Below are 14,002 nucleotides of genomic sequence, written 5' to 3' on the forward strand. Positions count from 1 at the left end.
CTCATTTTCCCCTTTGATAATGAGCTGAGTCCTGTGTTACAAAAACTTATTTGAAAAATTTTAGTGAAGGCAGAGATACATTGTGAGTTTTAGAAAAATCTAGTTTTGTGATTTTTGTAATGGTCCACGGAAGGCATTTGTATGTTTTCTCTTTTCTTTCTTTACTTTTAAAAAAATTTTTTTGAGGTTGGTCAGAAAGAAAAACATGTGAGTTCTGCCAACAGTTGTCTTTGATCTTCAGAGATACACTTTTCCATTGCTAGTTCAGTTGAATTTAGGGGATAGAAGAAATGTACTTTGATTTTTCATTTCTTTGTAAATGTCCTTAGACCATAATAAAAGGCTAAACTGATATTGGGTATGAATTTTCCTTTGGCTATATAAGATAAAATAAAAAGCATAGATACATTTTTTATCTTTGCATTTTGTATTGATGTAATAATAAGTATCATACCAACACATAAATATCCTTGTATGGAAATACATTCTAATTTAATCGTTTGTGCTTTGCTGAAAATCACAAGAGGAAACCAAAACTTAGTATTGATATTTTTCAGTATTATTACTATTCTAGAAGGAGCCGTTTATATTGTCAAGGGAAGAAATGTAAACATCTACAGAGTTCAGTGATAGTTAAGAGGAGTTTTTAATTTTTCAAGAAATAGATACATTAAGTTCAGAGAATAATAATTCTTCTCTCTATGAAATTTGAATCTCATAAAACTAACATCAAATTTTAAGATTAAATATTCTAGTATTTAATATGTATAGCAGGGATCCCTTCAAATGTGGTATTTTATTTCTCTATTTCAATTTTATGTATTATTTATTAGATATCTGAATTATTTATTGGACTTTCTCTAGAGAGTGCAACCTGTCTGTGCACAGAACTTTCAAGCTTTTAACATAATAAGGATTTTTTTCCTGTAATTTCAGTAAATTTATCCATAATTTTCAGAATTGTGTACACCCCTTTAACCACCTCTCCGTTCAAGCTATCAAATACTTCTGGCCCTCCAGAAGGGATCCTCATGTTCCTTTGATTAGTTTCCTCAACACCTTCTGTGTCAGCAACCACAGACCTAGTTTCTACCAGTACAGAATAGTTTTAACTGTGCAAAAGGCAGCTGTGAACAGGAATACATAGTGTGTCCTCTTTTGTGTCTGGCTTCTTTTTTTTTTTTGAGATGGAGTCTCGCTCTGTCGCCCAGGCTGGGGTGCAGTGGTGCCTCAGCCTCCCGAGTAGCTGGGACTACAGGCACGCACCACCACCCCCAGCTAATTTTTGTGTTTTTAGTAGAGATAGGGTTTCACCATGTTGACCAGGATGGTCTCAAACTCCTGACCTCGTGATCTGCCCAACTTGGCCTCCCAAAGTGCTGGGATTACAGGCGTGAGCCACCACACCCAGCTTGGCTTCTTTCATTTAGCATAATGTGTCTGGAATTTTTTCACGTTGCTGGATTTATCTGTTCTTTTCTTTCTATTGCTGACTAGCCTTCCATTGCATGGATATATCATAATTTGACTATCTGTTCACCTGTTGTTAGACAGTTGGGCTTTTCTCAGCTTTTAGCTATTACAGAAAAGCTACCATGATCATTGACATGCAAGTTTTTTGTGGACTTATTCATTCTCTTGAGTAAAATACCTAGGAGTAGAATTTCTGGGTCTCATATGATAATGGTATGTTTAACTTTGTAAGAAAGTGCCAAATTGTTTTCCAAAGTGGTTATGCCATTTTATATTCTCACCTATATGAATGACAATTCTGAAATAAGAGTTGGGGCTCAAAACCAGACCACATGGAAGACTGGCTAAGACGGGAAGAGACAGAAGCACCTCTTCATAAGACATGCCCAACAGCTCCATGACAGTTTGCCATTGCCATGACAACACCCAGAAGTTACCATCCTTTTTCTAGAAATTTCCAAATAACCCACCCCTTAATTTGCATATGGGTGTCAATATGACTGCACAACTGTGCCAAGCTTCTTCTCTCAACACGTTGCATATGGGGTAGCCCTGCTCTGCAGGAGCAGTCACGGAGCTGGAATGCTGATACCTCAGTGAAGCTGATTTTTTTCTACCATCGGCTCCCCCAAAACCTTCCTAGGTAGAGTCCCAATTTGGGGGCTCATCTGCCTTACAGCGATTCTTTTCCACATCTTTCCCAATCCTTAATATTGCCAATCTTTTCATTTTTAGCCTCTGGTAGTTGCATAGTAGTATCTGATGGTTTTATTTTGCATTTCCCTGATGACTAATAGTGCTGAGTCCTTTTCACATGCTTTTTGACAATTCATTTATTTTCTTTTGTGAGGTGTTCATTAAAACCATATTGCTCATTTTTGTTTGTTTCTTATTAATGAGTCATATGTTGTATATTCTGCATACAAAAATGTCCTTTGTCAGATAAATGTGTTGCAAGTATTTTCTCCCAGTGTGTGGCTAAACTTTTCTTTTCCTTATGGTATCTTTTGAAGAACAGAAATTCAATATATCCTTTTATCCCTTTTATGCTTAGTGCATTTTGTATCTTGTCTAAGGAATATTTGACTACCAAAGTTATCAGGATCTCCCACGTGCATCCTTCTAGAAGTTTTATAGTTTGAGATTTTATATTTGTTCTATGATCCATTTTGAATCAGTTTTTCTATATGGTATGAGTTATGTATCCAAGTGTGTTTAGCAAATGGTATTTAATTGTTTGAGCACCATTTGTTGAAAAGATTCACCTTCACCCCCACCCCCACCCCCACTGAATTGCTTTTGCATTTTTGTTGAAAATCACGTGCCTGTGTTCATGTGTAAGTGTTCTTCTGGAATCTCTATTTCATCACATTGATATACATATTTACTCCTATAACAATAGGACATTATATTACTTAATATTACATAATTTTATATTGTATATTAAAATCTGGAAGTGTAAAACCTCTGGATTTATACTTCTTTTACAAAATTGTTTGGGCTATCCTAAATTTTTTGTATTTCCATATTCATTTTGGAATCAGCTTTTCAATTGTATAAAAAAACTTGAGAGTTTGATTGAGATTACATTGAATTTACAGACCAATTTGGGGTGTAAAGATCATTTTAAATTCAGTCTTCCAATCCATGAATATATTTTACCTCTCCGTTTATTCATAGCTTCCTTTGTTTCCTTCAGCAATAAAGTTTTCAGTGTAGAGTTTGTGCATATTTCCATTAAACTTTTTATCAAGCATTTCATGTTTTTATGCTATTATAAAATGACATCCCATATTATATATACATATTATAAAATATAGAATTTAAAAATTTTACTTTCTGGTTGTTTGGCTGATATATGCAACATAAATGGATTTTTGTATACATATCTTGTATTCTGTAGTCTTGTGAAACTAGTTATTAGTTCTAATAACTTATATAAATCCTTTAGTATCTACTACATAGATGACAATAACTGTGAATAAGTTAAGTAAGTTTTATTTTTTCCCTTCTCTCTTTCTCTGTCTCTCTCTTTCTCTGTGTATGTGTATTGCTGTGATGGCTAGACCTTTCTGGGCATTCTTGAACAGAAAGGGTGAGGTTGGCATTGTTGACCTTTTTCTTAATTTTGACAGGAAAGCATTTAGTCCTTTACCACTTAAGTATGATGTTAGCTTTGGATTTTCCATAGATACCATTTATCAGTTTGTGGAGTTCCCTTCTGGGCATACTTGCTGAGTTTTTATCCTGGATGGCTGTTGAATTTTTCTTCATCTTTTGATATCTCTCAAAGCTTTTCTTTTTTATTCTGTTTAGGTGGTAAATTATGTTGATTTAGTTTTCTATGGTCACATCAATGTTATATAATACATCAGAACTCCACCTGGTTCTGATCTATTATCATTTTTATGTATATTCAGAATTATTAAGCTAAAATTCTGTTATGGATTTTTGCATCAATGTAAGACATACTGAACTGTAATTTTTTAAAATTTCTTTGTCTGGTTTAGTATAGGAGTAATATTGGTCTTGTTAGAAAATATCTTCTCTATTTTCTGAGTTTGTGGAATATAAACAATTTCTTAATTGTTTGATACAGTCTCACCAGTGAAATTATTCGAGCCTGTAGTTTTCTTTGTAGGAAGGTTTTATATTATAAATTTAATTTCTTCAATTAATAGAGACTATTAAAGCTTTCTATTTCCTTTTGAGTCAGTTATGGGAATTTTGAAAGAATTCATCTATTTTATGTAGGTTGTCAAATTTATTTGCACAGTTTTTTGTAATGGTGTCTATTATTTTAATGCCTGAAAATTCTATAGTGACATCCCCTCTTCATTTCTGAAAATGCTAATTTGTGTTTTTTCTCTTCTTTCTTTGATCAGTTTTGGTAGAATTCTATCAATTTTAATAATTTTCTCAAAGAACCAATTTTTGATATTGTTTATTTACTCTATTGCTATTGCATTTTCCATTTAATTGATTTTTGTTCTTATATTATCTCTTTTCTTTTTATTATTGCCTTAGTTAGCTTTTTTCTAGTTTCTTTAGATAAAAATTAACTACAGATAGATAGATACAGATATAGACTTTAAGCACTACTTCATCTCCCAATTTTTTTTTTTTTTTTTTTTTTTTGAGACGGAGTTTCACTCTTGTTGCCCAGGCTGGAGTGCAGTGACGTGATCTTGGCTCACTGCAACCTCCGCCTCCCGGTTTCAAGTGATTCTGCTGCCTCAGCCTCCCAAGTAGCTGGGATTACAGGCACTGGCTGCCACGCCTGGTTAATTTTTGTGTTTTTAGTAGAGATGGGGTTTCACCATGTTGGTCACTCTGGTCTCAAACTCCTGACCACGTGATCCACCTGCCTCGGCCTCCCAAAGTGTTGGGATTACAGGAGTGAACCACTGCGCCTGGCTACCTCCCAAATTTTAATGTTTTATTTTCACTAACTTCCAGTTCAAAATATTTTCCAATTATCTTGTGATTTCTTTTTGGATCTATGGATTATTTGCAAATGTATTATTTAATTTTCAAATATTTGCAGGTTTTCTAGTTGTCTTATTGATTTATAATTTCAGTTTTATTGTGGTTAAATGATATACTTTCTAAGTTTCCAATTGTTTAAAATTTATGGAGAATTGTGTTATAGCCTCGTATGTGGTCTATGCTGCTGAACATTTCATGTACGCTTGAAAAACTGTGTTGTCTGCAGTTATTAAGGGTAGTGCTCTCTGTAATTAGCTTAAGTCGGCTGATAATGTTGGTGAGATTTTCTATACCCCTATTTATTTTTATCTGTTTCATTTTCAGTTACTGAGAGAAAGGTGATCAAATCTTCAGCTCTAATCATAGTTTTTTTTTTCTTTAACTTTTGCCTTTTCACTTTCCTTGATGTATTTTGAAAGTATTACTTCGTGCATGCACATTTATGATTATTATATTTTACTGATAAATCATCCCCTTTGTCATTATGAAATGTCTTTCTGTAAATCTAATAATACTGTCCTTCTTGAAGTCACTTTTGTTTGATGTTATTTCAGTGATTTCAGCTTTCTTGTATTACTGTTCACATGGTATATCTTTTCTCATTCTTTTACTTACAACCTAATTTCACCATTATATATAATGGTGTCATTATATATAATGTGCATGTATAGAAAAAACATATAATTGGGTCCTGTTGTTTCTGTGTTTTAGCTAAAGTATTTAGACCATTTACAACTAATGCAATTATTATTATGGTTGAATTTAACATACCATTATGGTAGTTGTTTTCCATTCTTCTCTTTTTATGTTGCCATTAGCCTGTCTTCATTTTGGTTTACAGAATATTATTAGTATTCCATTCTATTTCTTTCATTGTTTTTTTAATGATACCTTTTTGTTTTTGTAGTTTTACACTAGGGCTAAAAATATACTCCTTAGCTTATAAGCAAGTTTTCTTAGCGTTAATATGCAGCTGCTTTACATTTCATACCTTCCAATTCATACCTGACACTTCATATTACACACATTCCCCTTTATACTTCACAAGTGTAATAATCTCCTACTAGTGTAATTCCATCTGCCTGTCCTTCTGTGTGCTGTTTTAGTTATATCTTTTACTTCTCTCTATATTATAAATTCACCTTACTATTATTTTTGCTTTAAATCATTCATTCTCTCGCTCTTTTTTTTTTTTTTTTTTTTTGAGACTGTTAGTCTATGGACTAGGCTGGAGTGCAGTGGCATGCTCCCAGCTCACTGCAACCCCCACCTCCCAGGTTTAGACAATTCTTGTGCTTCAGGCTCCTGAGTAGCTGGGGCTACAGGCATGCGCCACCATGCCTGGCTAATTTTTGTATTTTTTTTTTTAGTAGAGATGGGGTTTTACCATGTTGGTCAGGCTGGTCTCGAACTCCTGACCTCAAGTGATCTGCCCACCTCGGCCTCCCACAGTGCTGGGATTACAGGCGTGAGCCACTGCGCCTGGCCTGCTTCTCTCTATATTATAAATTCACCTTACTATTATTTTTGCTTTAAATCACTACTTCACTTTTAAGGAGATAATGAAAAGAAAGCCTAGCATATTTTATTAGATGTTTTTCATAAAATTTAGGAGAATTTTAGCCACTACATCCTTCTCTTTTTTTGACCCATTTTTATTTTCTTTTCCTTCTGGTTCTCTAATTGCATGTGTGTTAACCTATTGTTTTTTTTTTGTTTGTTTTGTTTTTGTTTTTGTTTTTAATATCTGTTCATCTTCCTGGAGTTCTTTCCTCTTTGTTCTTTAGAGTAAATTAGGTATATTGATATATGTTAAAGTGTACTGACCTTTTTTCTTCTACCTACAGTTTACTATTAAACTCATCATGAAGTTTTAATTTCAATTAGTGTAATTTTAAGTTATATAATTTCCATGATTTCTTTTAGTAATTTCCTCCCTTTTTGGGCCAACATTTCTTGTCTGTTTACTTTTTAAGGCTTTTTTCTTTAAGTCTTTGAACATATTTTTAATAGCTGCTTTAAAGTCTTTCTCTTTTAAATCTAACACCTAGATCATCTTTGAATCACAAGATCACATTTTTTTCTCAACTATGACCACATTTTTCTTGACTACTGATGACATTTCTTGATTTGATTCATATTTTCTCATTTTTGTTTTGTTTTGTGTTGTTTGAAATGAACTCTCTGTCGCCAGGCTGGAGTGCAGTGGCACGATCTCGGCTCACTGCAACCTCCGCCTCCTGGGTTCAAGCGATCCTCCTGCCTTAGTCTCCTGAGTAGCTGGGACTATAGTGCCACCACCCCCAGCCAATTTTTTGTATTTTTAGTAGGGATGGGGTTTCACCATGTTGGCCAGGATGGTCTCGATCTCTTGACCTCGTGATCCACCCACCTCGGCCTCCTAAAGTGCTGGGATTACAAGCATGAGCCACCGTGCCGGGCCCATATTTTCTCATTTTTTTAACATTTATAGTAATTTTGGGATTTATAGTGGACATGATATGGGTTGGGACATGATATGGGTGTCCTATATCATGAGGATAAATTATGTGTTGTAGACACTCTGTATTCTCTCCTCCACTGAAACTAGTTTGATATCTAGCTGATTGCTTTGTATCTGCATAGGTTTATATCTTTATTTGCTAAAGAATATTTGTGAATATCCCTGTTTCTTGAGCCCCTCTAACTTGGTAGGTCTCAATCTCCAACTTCTATGATTCCCGCAGGTCTTGTTAAGACTCATCCTTTGGTAGGCAAGTTCTAGAGAGCCCTACTCTTGGCCATGGTCTTCACTTGTAAGATATGGCCTTTTAGGTGTCTAATTTGAATGCCTGAGGTGTTAAGGAGGTATTCCCATTCTGGAATGGGAGAGAACTCTAAATGATCTTGTTTCTGCTTCCAGCCTAGTAGCAGCTCCTGTCTGACATGCTTTTTGAAGTCTCACCTTATGCATTCTCAGCCCAGGCTTAGCTAAGAATCCATGGGAAGCCCTGCTCAGATGCCTGGCTTTCATCTCTATATACTTCTTCTCTGGAGAATTTCCTTATAGTTCCAGCTGCTTTGGCAATCCTAATCTTTGCATTATCAGCTCAGTAGGGCTGTCATTCACTACATGGGCTTCAGCTCCCTTCTGTGGTCAGGAAATTCTGCATAGGTAGAAAACCAAGGAAATCAAGAGTCATATATCATGAGTTTCCTTTCTGTCAAGAATCACAATCTTGTACTGCAGATTGTCCAGTATTTTGTTTACAGTTCTTAAGGAGAGGAGCTAGTTTACTACAGTTGCTTGTCATAGTTGGAAGCAAAAAAATATTAAAGAACCTCAGCCAACCAGGATAGAGTACAGGAAGGAGAGAGAGAGGAAAAATGAGGTGAGAAAAATAGAGGGAGTCATAGGATTGGAGTATAGGGGTAGCTTGAAAGAGAAGAACTGAATGGAGTAGGGAGAGTGGAAGGAACTTAGATGCATGTACCAGTCCCCTTTGTTTCCAACACATCATGTAATAATATTGCAACAACTACTTACTAGGACCTCATCTGGGCCAGGTACTACAGTGATAGTAAATAATGGTTAATAAGGTCTTATTCATATCCCAAGGTTTAGTAAGGTAAATATACTCATATAAAAACAACTACAAAATATGTTTGGGACTCAAATTGCTATTTACATACAATTTTATTATGCGAGATAAATTAGTTCTGCTTCGTTGGGAAAGGTCTCAGCCAACCTTAAATGATGGGTAAGAGTGTATATGTTAAACTGTGTATTGGCAGGGGTTGTGGGGCAGCGGGTTAGGTAAAGGGTAAAGCATTTCAGACAAAGTGAATGGTGTAAATATCATTGGAACACATCAGGAACTGTAGTTTACTTTTGTTCCAGCAACAGAAAAGAAACTTGGTGAGTAAATCAAAATTTCAGTAAAGATTAACAGACTCCCACCAGTTGTTCCAGAATAATCACATGCATGTAAGCAAGATGAAGGGAAACTACTCATCATAATTGCCTGAAAATATCATTAATTCAGGTTCCACCACCTGAGAACCTGATCACACTTAACATTCTCCCACAGACAAGTTGCATTAGAGATATGCAATACAGTTGTATTTCCCCTCTGGGAGTACAGAGAGTAAGCAAGGAGCATTGTCTCTTTAAGAACAAGCAAATGAACAGATAATTTCCTCTAAATATTTGATATACTGGCTAAAGCTCTCTGTGTGTGGGTCAATGAGTCTGTCTATTCGGTGAACTCAGGGATACTGGGTCACTGCTTTCATTTGATGTCCTTTTTTTAGCTTAGTAATTTTCATTAGTGGGTCTGAAATATTAATAGACCAATGCTATACTCCTCCTGCTCTCTTTATTCCTCTTTCTACCTTTCCTGTTGTCTCCCTTCTGTCTCTCTTATTCCCTTCCTCTCTGCCTTCCTTTCCACTTGTGGACATTTTTTGGCAGACTACAGAAAAGCATACTTTTCTATACTTTTGGAATTAAACATAATCTTTGGTGTTAAATGTCACTGTGAATTCCTTCAATAAATAAAGCCTTGATTGCTTGCTGTTTAAAATAGAGTAAAATCAAATATCTGGCGAATGCCCATTACTTTGAGAGCTATACACAGATGGTAGAACCTATAATACGTTCTATGCATCTCTATGTTTTCAATACCAGTGATTCTTCTTTTCTGAGTATGATTATATAGCAACAACTAGGGAAAGAGCATAACTAAACATCCTTATTATTATTATTATTATTATTATTATTATTATTATTATTATTATTATTATTTTGACTCACAGTGAAACACAATGGTTTATTGTATCCAAAACCTTTCAGTAGGAGACCTCTGTCTACTCCTATACCCTAGATTTAGGTTATGGCTGGATGCAATTGGAAATACATTAAAAATGCATGTATTTGCTGGGCATGGTAGTGCATGCTTGTAGTCCCAGATGCTGGGGAGGCTGAGACAGGAGAATCACTTGAACTCAGGAGGCAGAGGTTGCAGTGAGCCAAGATCCCGCCACTGCACTCCAGCCTTGACGACAGAGCAAGATTCTGTCTCAAAACAAAAACAAAAACAAAAACAAAAGCATTCAAACCAGATTTTATTTGTAAAATATTTCCGATTTGGAGGGCATAGGAGATTGAGTGGGTGTTAGTAAACACAGAATCGACTGAATAGGTAATGTTAAAACTATTAAAACAGAAAAGTTTTTAAAGAAGGTATTTATTTAGGACTTCAAAATTGTCCAGGTACTATCCTAAATGTTTTATAAATGATCTAATGTCTTCCTTATAATGTAAATGACCACCGTTTACTGAGCGCGTATCAATGGGCCAAGCCCTTGTAATGCATTATCTTTAACTCTTAAACCTACACTGAAAGGTAGCAACCCTCTTCATTTGAGAGATGTGGGAACTAAGGCTTAGAGAAGTACAGTAACTCTCCCAAGGCTGCAGAGCTTGTCAGTGTTTGAGAGGTTTTTCATTCAAGATCACTCTGGTCCTTGAGCCTGGGGCCCTATTGTTAACCCCATGGTGGGGGTACCTGCTTTGTTATTTCTCATAAATACATGCTTTGGCGAAAACCATTTTAAAGGAAGCTTATGAAAAGACAAGACTGAATTATTTCTAGGCCCTCCTGCAGTGGATCCTAATTTTTAATGTTTACGGTAATTTGCAAGGATTAGAAAAAAGTAACACTTTCAAGATTTAAAGGGTTGTTTACTCAAGACATATGTAACAATTTCTACTCCATAGCTTAGATTTACTGTTAGTAATTATTTTGTCTTTAAGATTACAAAAACTGTTTCAGAATGAAATCTTTATTTGCACATCCAGAATGGCCTATTGAAAATCAAGTATAGGCACAAATTAATGAAATAACATATTACCGGATGTATTATAAATGTAACAATATTTTCTATTTCTCTTGTATGGTCTGTTTCTGTTCACAGCATGTTTGCAAGACTACACAGATGATTTTGGGACACTAACTTCTCCAAACTTCCCCAATAATTACCCCAACAACTGGGAATGCATTTATAGGATCGTAGTGAGAACTGGCCAACAGATTGCAATGCACTTCACAAACTTCTCCTTGGAGGAAGCCATTGGTGGAAACTACTATACAGATTTTCTGGAAATCAGGTAAGCACTTTTATTTATGTCATTATAATCTTTTCATTATTTATTCTCATTAATAGTCTTTCCTAGGACTATTAAGGAAAAAATATGGTAATTCTCTGCAAAGCTCCCTGCTGTGCACTTTCTTGCAAGAAATAAAAGTTTGTCATTTGGAGCCTGACTTAGGAGAAATACAAGAATTGCGTATGATTCAGTGGTTATTTTGAAGTGATTCTTTTATTGGAAATACTTGAAAATAAACTCCAGATTTTATCTGGGCAAAGAAACAGATGTGCTACTACTCTGAAATGATGTAACTTGCTGCTGTTGAATACCTACTTTAATTATGTAAAATCGATGTAAATTTTAGGCTTTTTGCTGTTCATTTAATCTAATTATATTATAAAATGATGGCAGGATAGCAGTCTTAAAGTTTTCACAAAGTTTTCCTGTTCAGGTAACAAAAGTCTAGGCTTGTGAATTTCAGTACAAGGCATTATTCTTTCTTATTGTCACTTTGAAGAATGTATTTAAAAAGTTATATTTACAGTAAAAGTAAGTTCACTTATATGTTGTTATCTCTTTATGCCACTACTTTGAGTTAAATTAGGCTAATCATTCTGGTGGGCATCTATATCAAATATTTTATTTGGGATTTAAAATCTGGAATCTTATATATTATAATAAATGCTATTCTATAATATAAGGTAAGGTATTAAAATAATAAATCATAATTGGACCCTATCATGCTAAAATGACATAATTTTCTTAATTTACAGCAGTTACTCACTGTACTTTGGTGTTGAATAAATCCCTTTTTTGTTGTTTGTTTGAAAAAGCTACAGATTATAAACTAGATTTAAGGCCACAAGAGTTTTTAGGAAAAAATTATTTCCAGAATTTTGCTAAATATATCAAATATGATATGTTACATTTAAAAAATTTCCAAATCAGAAGGAAAACATTGAAAAATTCTCTGTGAAATACTGCAGTATGTTTATATTGTTAATAGTATAGTTTCTTTATCCTGTTTTCTCTGATACATTTGCCAGAGGCTTTGTTTGAAAGGTGAAGATTAAACACATTCTCTCCCTTTGCAATTGGTTATATAAAACACCATGCCAACCACGAATGATGGTCATTCTTTATTAAGTCATTCAAATACCATTTAAAAAAATTTAAAAGTTAAAATCGTGTTTTTTTTAGAGTAAGAGTAGTGTTTGAAAGAAATTGCTTCATCCGATAAACTGCTGATGTTTGCAATCCCAAAGTTCAAATTATGTTAAATGTTTATACAGTAATATTTTCAGTAACCCAATACATTTTAATTTCTGTATTCTGCCAGAGATGGAGGCTATGAAAACTCACCATTGCTGGGAATATTCTGTGGCTCAAATCTACCCCCAACAATCATCTCTCATAGTAACAAACTATGGTTAAAATTTCAGAGTGACCAAATAGACACGAGGCCTGGATTCTCAGCTTACTGGGATGGGTCGTCAACAGGTAAAGAGCAAGAGCTTACTGGAGAAATCAATCTGATTGGTTTCTTGATTCTAGGATTGTCATGCTCTGTTTACCACTTGTTCATTTTGCCCAGTTGTATTTAAACTTCAATATTGCAAATATTTTAAAATTAACAGCAGCCATTTCTTTTTAATAGACAAAGGGAGAAAGTTCTACTTTCTTTTTATCAATAAATAAGAATCCTGGTTAGAATAAGGAAATTGCATTAATGGAAATTGGGGCTGGGTGCTGTGGCTCACTCCTGTACTCACAAACACTTTGGGAGGCCGAGGCAGGGGGATCACCTGAGGTCAGGAGTTCAAGACCAGCGGCCAACATAGTGAAACCCCATCTCTACTAAAAATACGAAAATTAGCCGGACGTGGTGACAGGTGCCTGTAATCTCAGCTACTGGGGAGGCTGAGGCAGGAGAATTGCTGGAATCTCGGAGGTGGAAATTGCAGTGATCCGAGATCATGCCGTTGCACGTCAGCCTGGATGACCCAGTGAGACTTCATCTCAAAAAAAAAGGAAATTGGGTTTGTAGGCTAACTACTCTTTCATGATGCTGTTTTGCTGTATAACTTGATTTAAAGGATAGCAGAGTGGCACCAGTTTAATACAGACAGAAGGATTCAATTTCCCCAAAAGGAAAAGGGTGAGTGTCATTCCATTTCTTTCTCCTCTAGGTTGCGGGGGTAATCTCACCACTTCAAGCGGCACGTTCATATCTCCCAACTACCCGATGCCCTATTACCACAGCTCTGAATGCTACTGGTGGTTGAAATCTAGCCACGGCAGCACATTTGAACTGGAATTCAAAGACTTTCACTTGGAGCATCATCCAAACTGCACTTTAGATTACCTGGCTGTATGTATAATGTTTCCATTGTATTGTTCCCTGCTCCCATCTCACCCAACACACAATGCGCTTATTTTTATTTTCGAGATTCAAGAAAGGGGAGCATCCAAACAGAATATCCATATAAAAATTCAAACAAAATAGAAACATACAAGAAATTTGGTGAAAATGACCATCTTCCAAGAATTGAATGGCTCGATACACTAAGTATTTAAAATATATTGACCATAGACTATTAAGATATGCTGAAAATCTCCTGAAAGGGGTTATGGGATTTATTATAATCATTATTTATGTAATTTCCACATATGCATTGAAAAATCACAATTTAGAAGACAGTTTTGATGAAGTAGAGAAGATAATCTGAGTCATTCAACTAGGACTTTTCACAGTACAGCAATTCACCATTGTTCATTTGTTAAAAATCTAAATAAAAATGTGTTGAAATGTCATCAATCATAAACCATGGAATCAAAAACAAGGAGGACAATTGATATCAGCTGTGGCATTACAATATGTATTAGGCTTTGATTTTCAATCTTCAG

General features: G+C 35.0%; 1 protein-coding gene across 1 annotated transcript in view; it reads left to right on the plus strand.

Annotated features, from left to right (window-relative positions):
- The window catches only part of CUBN (cubilin), a 336,941-nt gene that overhangs the window by 90,683 nt on the left and 232,256 nt on the right, over positions 1-14,002 (plus strand). Inside the window, exons 24-26 of the mRNA XM_023223232.1 lie at positions 10,921-11,113; positions 12,435-12,595; positions 13,285-13,466. Coding sequence (XP_023079000.1) covers positions 10,921-11,113; positions 12,435-12,595; positions 13,285-13,466 — 536 coding nt within the window. The remainder of the gene's footprint in view (positions 1-10,920; positions 11,114-12,434; positions 12,596-13,284; positions 13,467-14,002) is intronic.

The sequence above is a fragment of the Piliocolobus tephrosceles genome, chromosome 9, assembly GCF_002776525.5.
Source record: "Piliocolobus tephrosceles isolate RC106 chromosome 9, ASM277652v3, whole genome shotgun sequence".
NCBI lineage: Eukaryota > Metazoa > Chordata > Mammalia > Primates > Cercopithecidae > Piliocolobus > Piliocolobus tephrosceles.